The sequence below is a fragment of the Anguilla anguilla genome, chromosome 3 (genome assembly GCF_013347855.1).
Source record: "Anguilla anguilla isolate fAngAng1 chromosome 3, fAngAng1.pri, whole genome shotgun sequence".
NCBI classification, from domain to species: Eukaryota; Metazoa; Chordata; class Actinopteri; order Anguilliformes; family Anguillidae; genus Anguilla; species Anguilla anguilla.
In genome coordinates, this window is record NC_049203.1 from 5,633,475 (window position 1) to 5,655,974 (window position 22,500).

Below are 22,500 nucleotides of genomic sequence, written 5' to 3' on the forward strand. Positions count from 1 at the left end.
CAGAGCTCAGGGGTTTTGTTTTGAGTCCGTGGCCAGAGAGTCCGACCAAAACACAGAGAGAACTGCACCTCCAGCATTGTGCAAAAACCCCCCTCAGACCAGCAAGCAGGTCTCAGAGCGTGATCTTAAGCACGCTCTCAAAGGAAAGACTTTATAAGCAGGAAACAAAAACAGTACTGGACAATAATTAATACTGCCCTGCCCCCTGCCCCCTAGTACCCAATGGAACCTAACTTGCTAGGATACTGCTCTCTTTGGTCACACACACACACACACACAGGCACGCACTCTCTCTTCCCCCTCAGCTATGCACTCACACCCTGTTTGTCAAACCCCCCCACCTCCCCCATGATACAAGGATAGTTTCATGTGAGTCCATTCTGCTCTAGACTTTACTCACTACAAACATTAATTACGAAGAATACTGCATGTCCTGAATGAGTAGAACACTTTAATGGCCCGTGTCACCACAGCTGGTCACATGACCATGGAACGTACCATCAGGGCAGGAAAAGAAGTGGAATGATCAAGATGCTGAGTGATCACATCATTTCAGACTTATTGAGTATGTATTTAAATCTTGGAGACAGATTGTAAATATAAGCGCACTGGTTTCTAAGCCGCTCTTTTCTGGTCTCATGTAATGGAAAGGTGGTCTGAGGTGTGAAGTGAATAAATTTGATCGGAGCGTCAGTGTAGTTTCAGCGCTGAGAGAGGGAGGAGCTGCAGGTCAGTCTTCCTGTGCAGCTCTGGTCTGTGTAGAGCTGAATGTATAAGGCTGTGAGTGGAAAAAAACTAGACCTCCCCTGTCACCAAAACAGAGCAGTCTGAAACAGACAAACACATTTTACTTGTAATGAAAGAGAGAGCCGTGTGCAAAAGCTTTCAGAAACAATAAGCAGTGCAGTGAACTCAGAGATGGAAATATATCAGCCAAAGTGTCTACCCATGTGACCTTTAATGCCTTCCTTTTATTATTGTACTCCTCAACTAGAATAACTCTGTCCCAGGAGCATTTTAAAAGCCATACAAATGTATGTTTTATGGAAATGTTTTGAGAGTTCCTCCCCTAAACAAGCAGAATAACTGTCACCCTACCAACCCCACCGCCATACTACCTGCAGCCCTTTCTGTTGTTTGACTTTTTGACAACAAACATTATAATGTGAATCATGGTCACAAAACACAGACATTTCTGTGAAATGCAAAAGAATGGGTCCAGTGTGATTAATGCTACACAGCAGCTGAGTACATGTTCACCGCTCTTCCTCAGAGAACGGGTGCATTCCCAGCTCCTGACACCAGGGAGCGGGTTACAGCATGAGCATCAAGCCACAAAACTTCCATTCTTGAGGGATCTGGAATCAGACCTGTGTGGAATTCCATTATAAGTGCAGTTAATTGCTTGTGTGTCTGTACTGTACGTACCGTATATAAAACTGTTTGGTTTACGTTCATTGGATTCAACACCAGTAACTCTGTTTTTGTTTGTATTATTTTAATGATTATTAAATTATGCAAATGGTGTAATAATTGCCTGTTTTGTAGATATAATTCTCAAGATCGAAACTTCATGGTACTGCACCTAGTGACTGACCAGGGTGTCATTCTGATGTCTATCTCTAAACATCCTTTAGAGACAGACTGCCTGCATGCAGTCGAGAATACCTATTTACCACAGAATAATTATTAAACACTCGTCAAATTATTAAACATAAATCATTCAGTCAAATTGTTCATTGTCTGAAATAAGGTGAAAAATTATGACAATGATGATTATGAGGTGGTGGGTGGTATTGGTGATGTTAACAATGACGATGATGATGACGATGATGATGTTAACACTGTGGAAGATGATCCTAACTAGAAAAGTGATCATGATATTTGTGAATCTATGTAATAGTGGCAGGGGCGGGGCTATCCTACTCCCTGACAAAGATTCCTACGTTCCCTGAAAGCTCCTTGGAGCTCTTTAGAAACTGACATAGCACTGGCACTGTTCGCCGGGCAGTCCACTCTCACGATCAAACATGATATAGACCCATGAGCCCACCAAAGTGAAAAGTGCATCATGCCCACATTATGCTAGTTGTTTTATTTTTCTTGTACGCATTACACTTGTCACTCTAATGCCTGGATGTTCAGTGCAAAATCTATCTTCCAAGATTAATGAGCACTATGAAGCTAGAGCATCTTAAATTAGCTCCAAGCAACTAGTGTTAGCGTTCCAAATATTACAGCATGTCCTAACTTTGAGTTGAGGCTCGACAAAAAGCAACTTGAAAACTGATCAATCATTTAATGCTGGGATCTTTCCATGTACAATGTGATGCTTACAAGAATGTTTGCACATTTAATAACTAATAATTAAATCCTAAAATAGTGTGAAACTGACAGATTTCTCTGTTTGGCACAAATGTATCAAATGCCACCTGGTCACAATACTGGGCAGAACAGACAGACCTCAGACTGAATGGTAACCAGGCCCTTGTCAGGCGTATTTTAAAGGCACAGCCTGCTATACATGTAGCATTAGCCCTTAGTGGGAATGAATACCATCAATGAGACATACTCTGCATGAATATGTGATACGAGGTTAAGCATGAGCATTTGCCATTACTGACCGATACAGATTTTATTTACAGCACCGAAAATATTGGCTGGACCACACCATGATACATTTCTGTCATAAAAAGACGAATGGCGATAACAGTCTTAAGATACTGTTACATTACAGGAATTTCAAACATACTCTGTCTCACCTGTATGTTTAGATAGATACTTTCATTCAACCCTGTGGGGTAATTTGTCCTCTGCATTTGACCCATCTTAGTTACTTAGGAGCAGAGGGCAGCCACAGTGAAGCGCCCGGGGACCAACTCCAGTTCTGAGGCCAGTGCCTTGGTCAAGGGCACCTGCAGGAGCACGCCTAGCCTTCTTGCGAGGCAACACTGCTAACCACTATGCCACCCTGCCCGCCCGGTTTGATGCTGCTGTTTGAAAACCATTAGCTCTCAGTGCCAAAGTTCTGTTCATGAACTTTCTGTACTGAAATATATTTTCATTTGTATCATTAAGTCATTATTATATGTGTGTGATTTGTAATAATTTTGTTTTGATGTTGGAATAGCAGTGTTTATTCCAAATTGCATGTTTTCTCTAAAAATGCATTTGATCCCTCAAACAGGCCACAATAAGATTCCTTCACAAAGATCCAGCAGCTATCGTAGACTGAAATAAATGCATCTTGTATTTACAGTTTTAGACTAAAGTTGACAAAGTCCTTCTGTTATGATTGTCGGTGTTCAAATACTTTTGAGTATCAGGAACATAATCAAAACCATTTCAAATGATTGAAATTCATTTTAATTGCATTACACTGTTTGAGTAACATCAGCTGTCATATGCTATTATGCCAAAATTAGGATTCATACACCAGGGTAATTTGTAAACAGGGATTGTGTTCTGGAAAAAAGTCATTATAAGAAGAAGAAGGAGAAAAAGAATACCCAGAAGGAGGTATTAATATGAATATGATTAGCTGATTTAATGGTATGAATCCCATAATATCATCATTATTTATGCCTTTTTGCAATAGATGAGGACAAATATGGGCAACGTGCAACAGAGAACTCCAGTCCGTATGATCGAGAGCCAGACAAGCGTGGATAATTCACCTCCTGAAATATAAATATGTGTTTAGGATTTTGTGAATGACATTGAGATTTTTTTGTTACTACAAAAAAAATGATGTAAAAATCAATATATTTTCCTAGTTAAATATAGTTTTACATTACAATTGTGAATCAATACTATATGTGCTATCATGCTGTACATTCATTTAAAAAAGCTTACCCTCAACATTCATCTTGGTCCCGTTCCCAAACAGGATCTCCCCACAGGTGGCCACAGCACAGTAGTAAGTCCCAGCATCAGAGAGGCTGAGGTTCCTCTTGGGGAAGTTGTAGACACAGCTCTGTGTGGGAGACACAGTCCCAGTGCTCCTCTGGCACTCATCACTCCTGTTTCCATGGGTGTAAATGATTCCTGGAGGGGATTCTCCTGAGCCCTGTCTGAACCAGTACACACTGTGTTCTCCTGCACAGGTCTCAGTGTGTACTGTACACTGCAGAGTCACAGAGTCTCCTGGCTGCACTGACTCAAACTCAGGCTGCTGCAGTACTACTGTCCTGTTGTGTGACTCTGAACCTGAAGAATTTTAACAATTAATAACATAACAGGACATATGCTTGGACTCAATCATTATATATGTGCTTTGCTACAGTTATTACCATGATTAACACAGTATTGAATCTAGGCCGTGGCTGACCTTCCCAATCTGGATTAGTGACCAATGCATGCAAAACTGCCTATTTGTCTATTTGTGATGTTTCATTAAAGAAAATCATAATGCAAATTTACAGTGTTTGGCTTAACATGCAATGTCTTAAACAACAGCATACCTTAATATATTTTAACATAGCACTGATCCAATACACAAACACACAAAACAGAGTTTGGCTAACCCTACCCTAAAAGAAAAATCTGCTTTCCTAGGATAATTTAAATTCACTTTTAAAAAGCATATTCCAGATGTTTATTTATTTATAAAAATAACACTTTTCTGCAATATTTCACTGGTATTGTGCCAGTGAGCAAAGAATTTTGTTGCAAGCCTGTAACTACATTACATTACAGGCATTTAGCAGACGCTCTTATCCAGAGCGACTTACACAACTTTTACATTGTATCCATTTATACAGCTGGATATATACTGAAGCAATTCCGGTTAAGTACCTTGCTCAAGGGTACAACAGCAGTGTCCTTACCCGGGAATCGAACCTGCGACCTTTCGGTTACAAGCCCAGTTCCTTATCCACTGTGCTACACTCCGTAACTACTGTAAAGCATCATTTTAGGTTCATATTTACCCATCACCATTAAAGTCGTTCCATCTCCAAAGATGGTCTCCCTGTAGGACGTCGTAGCACAGTGGTATGTGGCTGAATCTGATGGCTCTACTTGTGACACAGTCAGGTTAAAGATCCCCTTTGTTCCTTTAGCACTGAAGCGTTTACTGTTGTTAAACTCATCGAAACATTGAGGATTTTCTTTTCCAACTTTCACTGCAATGTGCTGAATCTTCTGTCCAAGAGGCTGCTTATACCAACTGATATCAAGAATGTTTTCAGAGTAGAAGCATTGGAGAGTCACAGTGTCTCCGATCTGAGCTCGCACCAGCGTGTCAGGCTGAATTATATTCCCAAGCAGACCATCTGTAAGACGACAGAAAACAATATTTCAATGCAAATGGCAGTGTGAAATACGCAATTAAAAACCACAACAATCTCTGTATAAATAGGTCTATACAGTCGGAATGTAAAGTTATTTTGTCTGACAAGTCAATAAAAATTATACACTTACAGACTTTGCTGAAAAGCACAAGAACAGCACAGAGTGGTGGCATCACTGTATCTGAACTCTCCTCTTCTGGAGACTCTCCTCTGCCTGAGACCCTGTTTGTCCTCTGCGCTGTAAAACTCAAACTGTACAGATAAGAGGAGGACTTGAGATAATAATTTCTCTTCATTCACTGAACAGTAGGAGGGCACATGTCAGGGGCAGATTTGATTGGCTGTTTAATGAAGCAAATTATTGGGTGCACAAGAGTGGTGCAAGCATCCGCTGATACACACCATCAGTGTAAAAAAAGAACACTGTTGTCATTATTTCCATCCTGCGTAATAAAGGTCAAATAATAATAATAATTCAGTTGTTATTTACAGTGCAGTAATGTGGAAGTCCTCACATAGTTTTAAATAGGCTACTTTAAGAATAACTTTAGATTGAAAATGGCACCTTAATTCGTACTACGCTTTAATATGTGTGTGTGTGCGTGTGTGTATGTGTGGTGTGTATGGTTGTGTGTATGTGTGTGTGCGTGTGTGCGTGTGTACATGTGTGGGTGCGTATGGTTATGTGTGTGTGTGTGTGTGTGTGTGTGTGTGTTTGCATGTGTGCGCGTGTATATGTGTGGGTGTGTATGGTTGTGTGTCTGTGTATGTGTGTGTGTGTGTGTGTGTGTGTATGTCTGGGTGTGTGTGTGTATTGTTGTGTGTGTGTGTGTGTGTGTGTATGTGTGTGTGTGTGTGTGTGTGTGTGTGTGTGTGTTTGTGTGTGTGTTTGTGTGTGCATTGTCCATGGTGCTGAATTTCTCTGCTCTCTCTGGGATGGGACAGTAGGAGTCAGTGCTGCCCGTAGCTGCACAGGGCTAGGAATCTGCATTCACAGGCATTTTTGCAATTTTTCACCTTCTTTCATCTGATAACATAACAAAGTGGTCAAGAAATGTTAGAATGGCTGATTATGCTAATGACTTCAGAACATTGGGCAGCTCACTGGAATGTTCATACTGTGATGTCACACCTGATCTTATATTGTGATTTTGCACTGCACTGAAGCTAGGGCGAGGTGTCTTTTAATATGTAATTTAATGATTTCTAATTTCACACCTCATAATTTATTACTGAAATATTTTCTCATCATATAATGAGCAATGTTTTAGCAATAACTTACATAAGGTAGATTGTCCATATCCAGGGTGTCAATGTCAGAGGCCTGAGGTTCTGTCACTGGATGACATCACAATGGCCTCATTATGGGAACTACCTCTGTTATCTCTCCTGGCCGTGTTTCAATGAAGCGTCAGTTCAATCTATTTGCATTTAAACTTAGAGTATATACGTTTTTTAAATATAAATACATTTTTAAACATCATAAATTAGGCTCTCAAAATACATGACATGCATGAGCAGCAATGAAACTTTTTTCAAAACGGGTTCCTTTAGTCTTTTTTCACAACTGCAACCAGCACTTTCGTTTAAAACAAGACCATGGACAGCACCTGCCCTTCTCACAGGCAGGGGGGCAGGTGTGGCTCATTGTAATTAGGCCAGCTGCTCCTCATTGCTTAATCATTATGAAAGGGCCTTGCTTTCAGGTGTAAGGAGTCTTTTTTTCTGAATGGTCGCTCTTGTGTTTGAAGTTTTGTTTGTTGTGGACTTTTGGCCTCTGTGGAACTTTTTTATTAATGAAATGTTTTGCTGTTGTTTTTCAGTTCCTGGACTAATATAAGCCAGGTGTATTTTTTACTTAATTTTTTCAACCGTGTTATACAGTGGCCACCCCCAGCACTGCATCAGAAGTGCTATAAGGCTGAAGGTATTATTAAGAAGGGTCCTTGGATACTAAACTTTATTATGGATTAAATAAATATGTTTATGTTTGTACAGTGTTAAAACACCTATTTTACCAACATGTCAAAGGTTGTTTTGAGCTCAGTGAAAGTTAATGAAATGGCTAATGACTCACCACGATTAAAAAAGCTTTCAAACTGCAAGTGAAAGATTTCTGACAGCCCTATGATCTAAGTGCTGGGAAATGTAGAGAGAGAGAGAGAGCGAGAGAGGGCGGGGGAGGGAGAGAGAAAGAGAGAGAGTGAGGGAGAAAGAGAGGGGGAGGGAGAGAGAGAGAGAGTGAACCGAAGAAAGAGAGAGAGATAGATAGGGTGGTACCAAGTAATGTGTGAAATGGGTGCATGCAGAGGAAACCACAAAGGCAGAGCTCAGAGGTTTTGTTTTGAGTCAGTGGCCAGAGAGTCAGACCAAACCACTGAGAAATCTGCACCTCCAGCATTCTGCAAAAACCCCCCTCAGACCAGGAAAGCAGTTCTTAGAACGTGATCGTTACCACGCTCTCAAAGAGAAAGAGGTTATAAACAGTGAACTATAGTTCATACTGACAATGCCCTGCCCCCAACCAAAAGTGCCTAATGGAAATTAACTTGCAGGGATTCTACTCTATTTGGTCACACACACAGACACACACACACACACACACACACACACACACACACACACACACACACAGGCACGCACTCTCTCTTCCCCCTCACCCATGCACTCGCATCCTGTTAGTCAAACCCTCCCATGATACAAGGATAATTTCATGTGAGTCCATTCTGCTCCACACCTTACTCAGTACATACATTTATGAAGAATGCTGCATGTCCTGAATTAGTCAGTGGGTCACATGACCATGGAATGTACCATCAGGGCAGGACAAGGAGGGGAATAATCACAATGCTGTGCATTTCATGATGCATTTCTTTGTGCTGAAAAAACTTTATTTCAGTATTTTTATATGACGTATTGAGTGTTTATTTAAATCTTTGAATGATGTGCACTTCACTGAGTATTTTATGTATAATGATATTCAACACTGCAAGCAGTACATCAAAAATTTGAAAGGTGCACACAAGCTGAAGAACATGTCTAAAACAACATAATCAGACAAATAAGGTGTGACGCGTAAAAATTTCTGATCGTAGTGTCCTAAATTATCATCATCAAAATGTCACATTTACAAATATATGACTATACAAATACAAATGACTCTGCTGTACTGCTCCCTACTGGTAAAACTGTGAACTACTCACATTGTAATAGAAGGTTATGATGACATAATGCAACTAAGAAGCAACAGCATAAAACATGCAAATGATAATGAATATAGATCAGAAAAGTGAAAAGTTTATTAAGTCTATTTAAGTAAATTATAATAAAATTATAGAGAGGAATTCTGACATATTGTCCATGCAATTTATGTACTATATTGGTACCATGGGAATAGATTTTTAGCATTTTTATTTGTGAAGATAAATGCACAGTTTTCTAAACCACTCTAGTCTGGTCTGTTGTAATGGAAAGGTGGTCTGAGGTGTGAAGTGAATAAATTTGATCGGAGCGTCAGTGTGGTTTCAGCACTGAGAGAGGGAGGAGCTGCAGGTCAGTCTTCCTGTGCAGCTCTGGTGTGTGTAGAGCTGAATGTATAAGGCTGTGAGTGGAAAATAACTGGACCTCCCCTGTCACCACAACAGAGCAGTCTGAAACAAACGAACACATTTTGCTGGTAATGAAAAAGAGAGCCGTGAGCAAAAGCTTTCAGAAACAGTAAGCAGTGCAGTGACCTCAGAGCAGGAAGCATATCAGGCAAAGTTTTCTGTCCATGTGACCTTTAAGGCCTCCCTTTTGTTATTTTAGGGTCATTGTTTAATATTATGCTGTCAAAACTAAATACTTTATAGATGCAAGTCCATTGTGGGTAAGGGCATTACTCTCTCCTTGTTCTCTAGATTATCGGCCCCTGTGAACACCTGACAGGCATCTCAGCAGGAAGTGCATGAACATGTGACAGTCTGTTCATGCTCTGTCCCTGTACACAGGAAGGAATCTGCCACTGAGTCATTCTGTCTGAACATGTACCCAGTTGTTCTAAAATGAACAGCACAGCATCAGTAACTGAGAACGCAAGAAAGCTGTCGCTGTGCATACAGGAAGTGTTTTTGTTTCTGAAGGTACAGGGAGGGCTCTGCAAGCAAGAGGCCTAGCCTTCAGAAAGCATATCCAGCTCTTATGAAGCATGCAGGAGAATACCCTAATCCAGAAGAAGGTTTTCTCTGGCTAAGCAGTGGCACACATATCGGTAGATGTGCCAGATCCAGCCCTGGTATGGATGTCCAAACATATCCATGTGGAGAAAATTTTTCAGTAAAATTTTAAATGACAGTATTGATACAGTAAGATGCATTGTGATAGAAATGTATCTCATTTATAGACCCTGATTGTCTGATATATGGAGTCACTTGGCCACCAGTGTTAGCCTAATAACTCCAGTAGCACTCCCTGTAGACTGGTTATGTATGCAAAGCAAAACTTACATACCACTGAAAAGGAGCTACGGACACAACAGTTACATGCGCCATGAGGCATTTTGGCACAACATAGTGATAAAATGAGAGCTCTTTGGCCACAACCCACCAAAGATACATTTAGAGAGAAGACTTAGAGAGCTTGGGAGTGGATCTATTTTGCTTTGGGGTGGTGTGGTAAAACTCTTAGGCAAAAATAGAATGACTGCTACAAGAGGCATTTATAAGGTGTGATTTCTGCCAAATACGGTATTACTAACCGCTAACTGACAAGATAGCCAAATTTGTGCGCATGTTACATTTCAATCTGTTAAATTCAGAAAATGTAAAGCAATTGTGCATTACAGTTTTAAAAAAAACATGTCATGTTTGAGTTTGTACCCTAGAGATGTCGTGTTAACTGCATTGAGATTTTTTATTTTTTTTATTTATTTTTTTTTTTACCAAAAGCACTTTACAGTTGATCCAGAAAAGAACACTGCGTGAAAACCAGGCCTGATCCCCCAAAAAGAGAGCAACTGAAGTAAAAAGGACGGAGTGTGGCACAGTGGGTAAGGAACTGCGCTTGTAACCGAAAGGTCGCAGGTTCGATTCCAGGGTAAGGACACTGCCGTTGTACCCTTGAGCAAGGTACTTAACCTGCATTGCTTCAGTATATATCCAGCTGTATAAATGGATACAATGTAAAGTGCTATGTAAAAAGTTGTGTAAGTCGCTCTGGATAAGAGCGTCTGCTAAATGCCTGTAATGTAATGTAATGTAAAAGACAAAACAAAACTAAAAAAACAACTACAATTCCCCAATGAGAAGAATATCACTCAAATCGAGGGAAGACGTCTCAGGAGAAACAAGGCCATAGAGGGGCAGGCCAATCTCAGCTGGGATAGTTAAGACAGAACGGTGTTTCTTGCATTAATAAAATCATCAAGACATGCAATTTGATCGACAGTGGCCAAACTGTTGCACACCAAAGTAAAGTATGTGATAACTATTGTATTGTATGAAGAGTGGTACAGATAAAATTTGACATTTTCATAAACAGTTGGGGAAATAACCCCACTTTCCCCAGCTGAAACTATGTTTATGAAGCCCAAAATTAATGGATCTACTATTTATTCTTATCACTGACTGCCCTTGAAACACAAAAACTGTACATTGCAAAACATTATGATTCCGTCTAATCAGTGAATCACTGCTGACACATTAACAGTCTGACCTTGTTTTGAAGTCCTGATGTTTCAATCTCCCATCTGTGTATGATATAATTTAACAGACACTTACATAATTAAACCTGTGCACACAGTTGAGTTTTATACAGTTGAATATATACTGAAGTCACTGGGGTTAACAACCTTGCTCAATGGAACAGGTATGAGGGCAGTGCATCACCTGAGAACCAGGTAACAGGTCCTGTTCCCTAACCTAATGTACTACACCACTGCCCCAGACCGACTCAACACATTGAGGACCATTTATCAGACACTGTCAGGGAGTATACTGTACAAGTTTTACTTTGTGTATTTGAAAAACAGCAAAAATATAAGAACAAGCACAGCTCTTGGCAAATCCAGTAAATGTGACATCATTTACAGTCAAATGGCACAATGTTCACCAACTCTAGTGAGGGAACAGTTTGATCATTCTTGTGACAAAGATACATTTTTATGGAAAGCTTCACTCGCGGTCTCTAAATCTCGTATCGGAGTAAACCGTTTCTTTCTCCACTTCCCTCTTGTTCCGCCTCACTTTGGGTTTCTTGGTGGTGAAAGTCAAAGCAGCGTAATTCATTGCTTCATCTTGACTCTAAAAAGAAAAACACAACACAGCACATATGATTACGCCTCATTCTGATAATAATTTATCACGGATATTCATCTCAGAAATTGACTTTATTTATTTATTTATTTACTTATTTATTTATTTATTTATTTATTTAGTTAGTTACTTATTTTAATTAGTTAGTTAGTTAGTTAGCTAGTTAATATTCTAACCTGTTTGCTCGCCATGTCTTCAACGCTCTCCTGGTTGTTTGATGCAGCTCCTGTGTCAGTAAAATGAAAATGCGCATAAGCCACTGGTGAGTGTAAGAAATTAATTACTCAGTTTATGCTCTGAATTTGAATGGTGTACAATCAAATAAGAAAGCTGTTCTTCTTTTTGTACTTCTTGTTCCAGTTCTTTTTTATGTTCTTTTTGCTCTGTCTCTTTTCTGGCTTCTCTGTAAAGTGCCTTTGTGACAGTTCTCTGTAAAAAGCGCTACAGAAATAAAATTGTGTTGAATTGCATTCTTTTTCTTCTTCTTATAATAATAATAATAATAATAATTATTATTATTATTATTATTATTATTACCATTATTGTAACTATTAACAATAATATTCATAGCAGTCATAGCAGCTTTGGTAGTAGTATTTCAATTATATTCACCACAGTAGGACCGTTAGTTGCTGCTCAGAGAAGGAGTATATCTGAAGAATGCAGCTATTATATAATCACCAGGGAATCAGGATAGGCTTCAATGGAGATTACTTATCACTTGAAAAGTATTTCAATTCGTTTGGGATGCCAGTTAATTCTGCTTATTCCGCACTCAATTGGAATCATCAGAAGTTGAAGTGTCATAAATTCAAGAGGCATCTGGCATTCTTCTACATGCGATCTGCGTACATGATGTGCATGTATCTAAAAGCAGTGGGAGACGGTCACCTGCACCAACAGAGTAACTTCTCCCGAGGTTGTTTTATAGAACTGGGACTGTATATGAATATTTCTGCATGCTATTAATGAAATGGCCTTACATGTGGATGACAAAATTGTTGTCAAATTTTGAAAGCCAACTACTTTGCAGTAAACACTTTACGTATTTTTACGGCCGACATTCTTTTCTTGATTCTGCGCCCTTTACGATATTGAGTATTTTTACGATCTTGCAATGTTTCATACTAGTCTGATTTTATTGAACAAAAACTTAACTGCAAATGTGTTGTGCAAGATAATCATGACATATACCGCACATTGATAACTTTGTCTCTTACCTTTGCATTTCTCACAGCTTTTTCTCAATTTCAGAATGAGGACAATATTTAGGATCACGCTCAACATCAAAGCTCCCGCCAAGCAATATAAAGGAAGGGCTTCATTTCCTGACATTTTAAAAGAAAAAGTTAGTAAACACCCTGCATGAAAAATATTAATAAGAGCATATGAAGACATTGACAGGAACACCTGTGCAACGAACTGATCAGCATGAGAATGAAAACGAGGGAAGGCAAACAATTTACAACTTACAATATAGACATGAATGAAAAAATGTTAAACAATAATCCAATAATGTCAGATGAAGTCTGTATGCTCTAATGGTTTAAATGATTTAAAACATCAACAAAAAAAAAAGCATGAACAAAGAAAATACTTTTTACTATGTGATTGTATTTTCTCTTACCCTTAACATCCAGCTTGGTCCCGTTCCCAAACAGGATCTCCCCACAGGTGGCCACAGCACAGTAGTAAGTCCCAGCATCAGAGGGGCTGAGGTTCCTCTTGGGGAAGTTGTAGACACAGCTCTGTGTGGGAGACACAGCCCCAGAGCTCCTCTGGCACTCATCACTCCTGTTTCCATTGGTGTAAATGATTCCTGGAGGGGACTCTCCTGAGCCCTGTCTGAACCAGTACACACTGTGTTCTCCTGCACAGGTCTCAGTGTGTACTGTACACTGCAGAGTCACAGAGTCTCCTGGCTGCACTGACTCTGTCTCGGGCTGCTGCAGTACTACTGTCCTGTTGTGTGACTCTGAACCTAAAGAATTCAGTTCAATAATTAAAATTATAACAGGATACATGCTTGGATTCGATCATTATTTTTGTATTTCTGTAATTCAAAAGCATATGCAGGGTTTTCTTTTTGTACAAACACTATTTTAAATCTGGTTTTGTCATTTCCAAACTAGCAATTAGCTTAGTAAAGAAGAAAATAAAGAAATAAAGAAAATGTCTGTTTATGTCTTTTGTATCAATGAGTTTAGAAAAATAATAATGCAAATTTAGCCTGTTTTGCTGAACATACAATATCTCAAGTAATAACAAATGTTAATGCTCCTCAATTTCTTAATGCTCACCCAAAGCATGAATACACAAAGCAGAGTTTTAGAGACCCTACAAAAAAAAGATCTGCTTTCTTAAGATTTTTTCAAATTTTAAATCACCTTCAACATCCTGTACAAGAAAAAAAAAGTATAAGACATGGACTGAAGGTTCATATTTACCCAGGACCATTAATGTAGTTCCTTCTCCAAAGCTGATATCATCGTCGAGCGAAACAGCGCAGTAGTATGTGGCTGAATCCGACGGCTCTACTTGTGACACAGTCAGGTTCGAGCTCCCCTTTGCTGCTTTAGCACTGAGGCGCGTACTGTTTATAAAATCATTGAAATCTATAGTATAAGGTGCAGAATTTTTTATCATTAACAATTGCTCAGGCTTCTGTCCAAGAGGCTGCTTAAGCCATCTGTACCACAGCACAACATCTTTAGCATAGAAACATGGGAGAGTCACACTGTCTCCCAGCTGAGCTGTCACAAGCGCGTGAGGCTGAACTATGTTCTCCCCAAGCAGGCCATCTGAAACACAACAGCAAGCATCTTCAACTGACAATGGGAACAATAAAGCCAAAAAAGTGAATCATTAATTTCTGTATAAAAGCCTCCATAGAGTCCATGAGTAGAGTTATTTTGGCTGATAAGATAAAAACAGTTTTACACTTACACACTTTGCTGAAAAGCACAAGAACAGCACAGAGTGGCGGCATCACTGTATCTGAACTCTCCTCTTCTGGAGACTCTTCTCTGCCTGAGACCCTGTTTGTCCTCTGCACTGTAAAACTCAAATTGTACAGATAAGAGGAGGACTTGAGGTAATAATTTCCAGCGATTCACTGAACAGTAGGAGGGCACATGTCAGGGGCAGATTTGATTGGCTGTTTGATGAGGCAAATTATTGGGTGCACAAGAGTGGTGCAAGCATACGCTGATAAACACCCTCAGTGCAAAAAAAGAACAATGTTGTCATTATTTCCATCCTGCTTAATAAAGGTCAAATAATAATAATAATCCAGTTGTTATTTACACTGCAAGTCTTCACAAAGTTTGAAATAGCTTACTTTCAGACTAACTTTAGATTGAAAACGAGACCTCAATTCGTACTAGGGTTAAATATGTCTGTGTGTGTGTGTGTGTGTGTGGATGTGTGTGTGTGCGTGCGTGGGTGTATATGTGTGTGGGTGTGTGTGTGCGCATGTATGTGTCTATGTGTGCGTGCGTGGGTGTATGTGTGTGGGTGCGTGTTGTGCACATGTATGTGTTTGTGCATGGAGGTGAATGTGTCTGTGTGTGTCTATTTGTGTGGTGTGTGTGTGTGTGTGTGTGTATGTGAGTATGTGTGTGTGTGTGTGGTGTGTGTGTGTATGTGAGTACGGTTGTGTGCGGGTGTGTGTGTTTGTGTGCAGTGTCCATGGTGCTGAATTTCTCTACTGTCCCATTCCAGGAGTAGGAGGCAGTGCTGCCCGTAGGTGGATTGGGCCGGGATTCTGCATTCACATGCATTTTTGATATTTTTCAACTTCTATCATCTGAAAACATGAAAAAAGTGGTCAAAAACAACAACAACAAAAAAAGATCTGTTGTCTTTACTATGAGAGCCTCCCAAAAGTTTAGAATGGCTGATTATGCTAATGAGTTCAGAACATTGGGCAGCTCACTGGAATGTTCATACTGTGATGTCACACCTGATCTTACATTGTGATTTTGCACTGCACTGAAACCAGAGTGAGTTGTCTTTAAATAAGTTATTTCATGATTTGTAATTGCACAACTCATAATTCATAACTGAAATATTTTCTCATAATAAAATGAGGAATGTACCAGCAATAACTTACGTAATGTAGATTGTCCATATCCAGGGTGTCAATGCCTGAGGCTTGAGGTTCTGTCACTGGATGACATCACAATGGCCTCATTAAGGGGACTACCTCTGTTATCTCTCCTTGCCTTATCTCAATGAAGGGCCAGTTCAATACACGTAGTTGCATTTAAACTTAGAATATATACGTTTTTAAATAAATAAATGAAATAAATACATTTTTAAAAATCATAAATTAGGCTCTCAAAATACATGACATGCATGAACAGCAATGAAACGTTTTAAATCTTCTTGCATAACTGCAATCAGAAATTTTATTTAAAAATCTTAGCTGTGCAGGTTGTGGTGCCCGGAAGGGTGGTGGTGTTCTGTCCCTCCAGCACCCAGGTATCCAAGCAACCTGGGAGAGCTCCAGGACCATGGACAGCACCGGCCCTTCTCACAGGCAGGGGGGCAGGTGTGGCTCATTGTAATTAGGCCAGCTGCTCCCCATTGCCTGATCACAGGGCCTTATGAAAGGGCCTTGCTCACAGGTGTAAGGAATCCTTTTTCTGAAAGGTTGTTGTTGTGTTTGAAGGGTTAGTTTGTTGTGGACATTTTGGCCTCTGGATGATTTTTCATGACTGTTTCTTCATTCAGTGTTCTTTTTTTTTTTTTTTTCAGTTCCTGGACGAATGAAAGTAAGTACATTTTTTATTTTATTTTGTCTTTTCATCATGTGATACAGTGGCCATCCCAGCACTGCCTCCCATAGTCTATTAGGGAAAAAAGAAGCATTAAGAAGAGTATTGGGATACCAATTGATGTCCTGAATGAAATCAAAATGTTTACAATTGTGAGATTTTTAAACACCCTACTGTACAAACATGGTGGTTTGGGTTTTGTGAAAGTAGGCAATGTGGTTCAGTCAAGACCACGATTACAAAGCTTTCAAACTGTTTGTGAAAGATTTGACAGCCATTTGAGGTGAGTTCTCGAAGTGCATTATTCTTCAAAACGAAATGGTGTGTAATCACTGATTATCTCAAAAGATCACATGTAGTTCTGACCCCACTGAAATGAGAGAGAGAGATGCCTGGTCACATATGAAAGGAGTGCATGCAGAGGCCTAAGGAAAGGAAATGCATGTTTTTGACTTTATTTTGCTTGTTCAGTTTGATTGCCACCCCCAACAATGCATCACAAGAGTTGTAAGGGTAAAGGAATCATTAAGAAGAGTCTTTGGAAACTAATCTGGGATGAAATCGAAATGTTTACATTTGGAGAATGTTTAAACTCCTATTATACCAACATGTCAAAGGATGGTTTGAGCTAAATGAAAGGTAATATAATGGCCAACAAAGGGCCATGATTAGTAATCCTCAAACTACTTGCAACAGATGTGTGGCAGCTCTTTGATCTAAGAAAAATGTATTATTCTTCATAAATACACTGCATGTAATCACTGATTATCTCAAGAGAGCACACATAGTTCTGCTCTTTCTGAAGTACCACAGGAAATCAGAGAGAGAGAGAGAGAGAGAGAGAGAGAGTCAGGCAGACAGAGAGGGAGGAGCCAGGTTTGAAAGGGGTGCATGCAGAGGAAACCACAAAGGCAGAGCACAGGGGTTTTGTTTTGAGTCAGTGGCCAGAGAGTCTGACTGAGCCACAGAGAGAGCTGCACCTCCAGCATTGTGCAAAAACCCCCTCAGACCAGCAAGCAGGTCTCAGAGCGTGATCTCCAGCATTATCTCAAAGGAAAAAGGTTATAAACAGGAAACAAAAACAGTTCCGGACAATAATTATTACTGCCCTGACCCCCAGTACCCAATGGAATTTAACTTTTTGGGATACTACTCTCTTTGGTCACACACACACACACACACACAAAGTCACGCACTGTCTCTTCCCCCTCACCTGTACACTCACATCCTGATAGTCAACCCCCCCCCCCATGATACAAGGATAGTTTCCTGTGAGTCCATTCTGCTCCACACCTTACTCAGCACGTACCATCATTATGAAGAATACTGCATGTCCTGAATAAGTCAAGAAAACTGTCACGTCCCGTGTCGCCACAGCTGGTCACATGACCATGGAATGTACCATCAGGGCACGAAAAGGAGGGGAATGATAAAGATTTTCACATCATTTCAGTATTTTTAAATGATGTTTTATGACTTATTGAGTGTATATTTAAATCTTGGGGACAGATTATGAATAAAAGTGCACTGTTTTCTATGCCTCTCTTGTCTGGTCTGTTGTAATGGAAAGGTGGTCTGAGGTGTGAGGCGGGTGAATTTGATTGATGCCTCAGTGTGGTTTCTGCGCTGAGAGAGGGAGGAGGTGCAGGTCAGTCTTCCTGTGGAGCTCTGATGTGTGTAGAGCTGAATGTATAAGGCTGTGAGTGGAAAATAACTGGACCTCCCCTGTCACCACAATAGAGCAGTTTGAAACAGACAAACACATTTTTCTGCTAGTGAAAAAGATAGCCGTGTGCAAAAGCTTTCAGAAACAATAAGCAGCGCAGTGAACTCAGAGCAGGAAACATATCAGCCGATGGTATTCGTCCATGTGACCTTTTGTGATTTTAGGGTCATTGTTTAATATTATGCTGTCAAAACTAAATATTTTATAGATGCAAGTCCAGTCTGGGTAAGGGCATTACTCTCTCCTTGTTCTCTAGATTATCGGCCCCTGTGAACACCTGACAGGCTTCTCAGCAGGAAGTGCATGAACATGTGGGAGTCTGTTCATGCTCTGTCCCTGTACACAGGAAGGAATCTGCCACTGAGTCATTGTGTCTGAACATGTGCCCAGGTGTTCTAAAACATACAGCACAGCATCAATAACTGAGAACACAAGAAAGCTGTCGCTGTGCATACAGGAAGTGTTTTTGTTTCTGAAGGTACAGGGAGGGCTCTGCAAGCAAGAGGCCTAGCCTTCAGAAAGCATATCCAGCTGATCTAAAGCATGCAGGAGAGTACCCTAAACCAGAAGAAGGTTTTCTCTGGCTAAGCAGTGGCACACATATTGGTATATGTGCCAGATCCAGCCCTGGCATGGATGTCCAAACATATCCATGTGGAAAAAATTTTTCAGTAAAATTTTAAATGACAGTATTGATACAGTAAGATGCATTGTGATAGAAATGTATCTCATTTATAGACCCTGATTGTATGATATATGGAGTCACTTGGCCACCAGTGTTAGCCTAATAACTCCAGTAGCACTCCCTGTAGACTTGTTATGTATGCAAAGCAAAACTTACATACCACTGAAAAGGAGCTACGGACACAACAGTTACATGCGCCATGAGGCATTTTGGCACAACATAGTGATAAAATGAGAGCTCTTTGGCCACAACCCACCAAAGATACATTTAGAGAGAAGACTTAGAGAGCTTGGGAGTGGATCTATTTTGCTTTGGGGTGGTGTGGTAAAACTCTTAGGCAAAAATAGAATGACTGCTACAAGAGGCATTTATAAGGTGTGATTTCTGCCAAATACGGTATTACTAACCGCTAACTGACAAGATAGCCAAATTTGTGCGCATGTTACATTTCAATCTGTTAAATTCAGAAAATGTAAAGCAATTGTGCATTACAGTTTAAAAAAAAACATGTCATGTTTGAGTTTGTACCCTAGAGATGTCGTGTTAACTGCATTGAGATTTTTTATTTTTTTTATTTATTTTTTTTTTTACCAAAAGCACTTTACAGTTGATCCAGAAAAGAACACTGCGTGAAAACCAGGCCTGATCCCCCAAAAAGAGAGCAACTGAAGTAAAAAGGACGGAGTGTGGCACAGTGGGTAAGGAACTGCGCTTGTAACCGAAAGGTCGCAGGTTCGATTCCAGGGTAAGGACACTGCCGTTGTACCCTTGAGCAAGGTACTTAACCTGCATTGCTTCAGTATATATCCAGCTGTATAAATGGATACAATGTAAAGTGCTATGTAAAAAGTTGTGTAAGTCGCTCTGGATAAGAGCGTCTGCTAAATGCCTGTAATGTAATGTAATGTAATGTAAAAGACAAAACAAAACTAAAAAAACAACTACAATTCCCCAATGAGAAGAATATCACTCAAATCGAGGGAAGACGTCTCAGGAGAAACAAGGCCATAGAGGGGCAGGCCAATCTCAGCTGGGATAGTTAAGACAGAACGGTGTTTCTTGCATTAATAAAATCATCAAGACATGCAATTTGATCGACAGTGGCCAAACTGTTGCACACCAAAGTAAAGTATGTGATAACTATTGTATTGTATGAAGAGTGGTACAGATAAAATTTGACATTTTCATAAACAGTTGGGGAAATAACCCCACTTTCCCCAGCTGAAACTATGTTTATGAAGCCCAAAATTAATGGATCTACTATTTATTCTTATCACTGACTGCCCTTGAAACACAAAAACTGTACATTGCAAAACATTATGATTCCGTCTAATCAGTGAATCACTGCTGACACATTAACAGTCTGACCTTGTTTTGAAGTCCTAATGTTTCAATCTCCCATCTGTGTATGATATCATTTAACAGACACTTACATAATTTAACCTGTGCACACAGTTGAGTTTTATACAGTTGAATATATACTGAAGTCACTGGGGTTAACAACCTTGCTCAATGGAACAGGTATGAGGGCAGTGCTTCACCTGAGAACCAGGTAACAGGTCCTGTTCCCTAACCTAATGTACTACACCACTGCCCCAGACCGACTCAACACATTGAGGACCATTTATCAGACACTGTCAGGGAGTATACTGTACAAGTTTTACTTTGTGTATTTGAAAAACAGCAAAAATATAAGAACAAGCACAGCTCTTGGCAAATCCAGTAAATGTGACATCATTTACAGTCACATGGCATAATGTTCACCAACTCTAGTGAGGGAACAGTTTGATCATTCTTATGACAAAGATACATTTCTACGGAAAGCTTCACTCGCGGTCTCTAAATCTCGTATCTGAGTAAACCGTTTCTTTCTCCACTTCCCTCTTGTTCCTCCTCACTTTGGGTTTCTTGGTGGTGAAAGTCAAAGCAGCGTAATTCATTGATTCCTCTTGACTCTAAAAAGAAAAACACGACACAGCACATATGATTACGCCTCATTCTGATAATAATTTATCACGGATATTCATCTCAGAAATTGACTTTATTTATTTATTTATTTATTTATTTATTTATTTATTTACTTATTTATTTATTTATTTATTTAGTTAGTTAGTTAGTTACTTATTTTAATTAGTTAGTCAGTTAGTTAGCTAGTTAATATTCTAACCTGTTTGCTCGCCATGTCTTCAACGCTCTCCTGGTTGTTTGATGCAGCTCCTGTGTCAGTAAAATGAAAATGCACATAAGCCACTGGTGGGTGTAAGAAGTTAATTACTCAGTTTATGCTCTGAATTTGAATGGTGTACAATCAAATAAGAAAGCTGTTCTTCTTTTTGTACTTCTTGTTACAGTTCTTTTTTATGTTCTTTTTGCTCTGTCTCTTTTCTGGCTACTCTGTAAAGTGCCTTTGTGACAGTTCTCTGTAAAAAGCGCTACAGAAATAAAACTGTGTGGAATTGCATTCTTTTTCTTCTTATAATAATAATTATTATTATTATTGTTATTATTATTATTATTATTATTACCATTATTGTTACTATTAACCATGATATTCATAGCATATTCTGCTAGTAGTATTTCATATAGTCAATTATATTCACCACAGTAGGACCGTTAGTTGCTGCTCAGAGAAGGAGTATATCTGAAGAATGCAGCTATTATATAATCACCAGGGAATCAGGATAGGCTTCAATGGAGATTACTTATCACTTGAAAAGTATTTCAATTCGTTTGGGATGCCAGTTAATTCTGCTTATTCCGCACTCAATTGGAATCATTATCAGAAGTTGAAGTGTCATAAATTCAAGAGGCATCTGGCATTCTTCTACATGCGATCTGCGTACATGATGTGCATGTATCTAAAAGCAGTGGGAGACGGTCACCTGCACCAACAGAATAACTTCACCCGAGGTTGTTTTATAGAACTGGGACTGTAGATGAATATTTCTGCATGCTATTCATGAAATGGCCTTACATGTGGATCACAAAATTGTTGTCAAATTTTGAAAGCCAACTACTTTGCAGTAAACACTTAACATATTTTTACGGCCGACATTCTTTTCTTGATTCTGCAACCTTTAAGATATTGAGTATTTTTACGATCTTGCATGTTTCATAATAGTCTGATTTTATTGAAGAAAAACTTAATTGCAAATGTGTTGTACAAGATAATCATGACATATACCGCACATTGATAACTTTGTCTCTTACCTTTGCAATTCTCACAGCTTTTTCTCAATTTCAGAATGAGGACAATATTTAGGATCACGCTCAACATCAAAGCTCCCGCCAAGCAATATAGAGGAAGGGCTTCATTTCCTGACATTTTAAAAGAAAAAGTTAGTAAACACCCTGCATGAAAAATATTAATAAGAGCATATGGAGACATTGACAGGAACACCTGTGCAACGAACTGATCAGCATGAGAATGAAAACGAGGGAAGGCAAACAATTTACAATTTACAATATAGACATGAATTAGAAAATGTGAAACAATAATCCAATAATGTCAGATGAAGTCTGTATGCTCTAATGGTTTAAATGATTTAAAACATCAACAAAAAAAGTAGCATGAACAAAGAAAATACTTTTTACTATGTGATTGCATTTTCTCTTACCCTTAACATCCAGCTTGGTCCCGTTCCCAAACAGGATCTCCCCACATGTGGCCACAGCACAGTAGTAAGTCCCAGCATCAGAGGGGCTGAGGTTCCTCTTGGGGAAG

General features: G+C 39.4%; 3 protein-coding genes and 2 long non-coding RNA genes across 5 annotated transcripts in view; all 5 read right to left on the reverse strand.

The window, feature by feature from the left end:
* The window catches only part of LOC118223812 (immunoglobulin superfamily member 3-like), an 11,138-nt gene extending 5,663 nt beyond the window's left edge, over positions 1-5,475 (reverse strand). The window contains exons 1-2 of the mRNA XM_035410807.1: positions 5,425-5,475; positions 4,932-5,276 (exon numbers count right to left, since the gene is read on the reverse strand). Coding sequence (XP_035266698.1) covers positions 4,932-5,276; positions 5,425-5,467 — 388 coding nt within the window. The 5' untranslated portion in view covers positions 5,468-5,475. The remainder of the gene's footprint in view (positions 1-4,931; positions 5,277-5,424) is intronic.
* Positions 3,344-3,893, reverse strand: LOC118223823. The gene is made up of 2 exons (XR_004764499.1): positions 3,856-3,893; positions 3,344-3,680 (listed from the first exon to the last, which is right to left on the reverse strand). It is a non-coding gene; the product is annotated as an uncharacterized LOC118223823 (long non-coding RNA).
* Positions 5,476-11,254: 5,779 nt separating the features above from the next.
* On the reverse strand, positions 11,255-15,037 carry LOC118223794 (immunoglobulin kappa light chain-like). The gene is made up of 6 exons (XM_035410782.1): positions 14,531-15,037; positions 14,032-14,385; positions 13,212-13,565; positions 12,805-12,912; positions 11,761-11,810; positions 11,255-11,572 (listed from the first exon to the last, which is right to left on the reverse strand). Exons 1-6 carry the CDS (start codon positions 14,571-14,573, stop codon positions 11,444-11,446), a joined length of 1,038 nt encoding a protein of 345 aa, XP_035266673.1. The 5' UTR covers positions 14,574-15,037; the 3' UTR covers positions 11,255-11,443.
* Positions 15,038-16,383: 1,346 nt separating this feature from the next.
* LOC118223828 lies at positions 16,384-17,872 on the reverse strand. Its single transcript, XR_004764504.1, has 2 exons — positions 17,579-17,872; positions 16,384-16,437 (listed from the first exon to the last, which is right to left on the reverse strand). It is a non-coding gene; the product is annotated as an uncharacterized LOC118223828 (long non-coding RNA).
* Positions 17,873-20,413: 2,541 nt separating this feature from the next.
* Positions 20,414-22,500, reverse strand: part of LOC118223791 (immunoglobulin kappa light chain-like) — a 21,021-nt gene continuing 18,934 nt past the window's right edge. The window contains exons 5-6 of the mRNA XM_035410777.1: positions 20,944-20,993; positions 20,414-20,731 (exon numbers count right to left, since the gene is read on the reverse strand). Coding sequence (XP_035266668.1) covers positions 20,603-20,731; positions 20,944-20,993 — 179 coding nt within the window. The 3' untranslated portion in view covers positions 20,414-20,602. The remainder of the gene's footprint in view (positions 20,732-20,943; positions 20,994-22,500) is intronic.

Excerpts from the sequence above, each read along its gene's own strand:
- LOC118223794 (XM_035410782.1), bottom strand. The coding sequence starts at position 14,573 with ATGCCGCCACTCTGTGCTGTTCTTGTGCTTTTCAGCAAAGTGT. Across the intron at positions 13,566-14,031 it reads AACTACATTAATGGTCCTGG|GTTCAGAGTCACACAACAGG; the intron begins GTAAATATGAAC and ends TGAATTCTTTAG. Across the intron at positions 11,573-11,760 it reads AAGACATGGCGAGCAAACAG|AGTCAAGATGAAGCAATGAA; the intron begins GTTAGAATATTA and ends TTTTCTTTTTAG.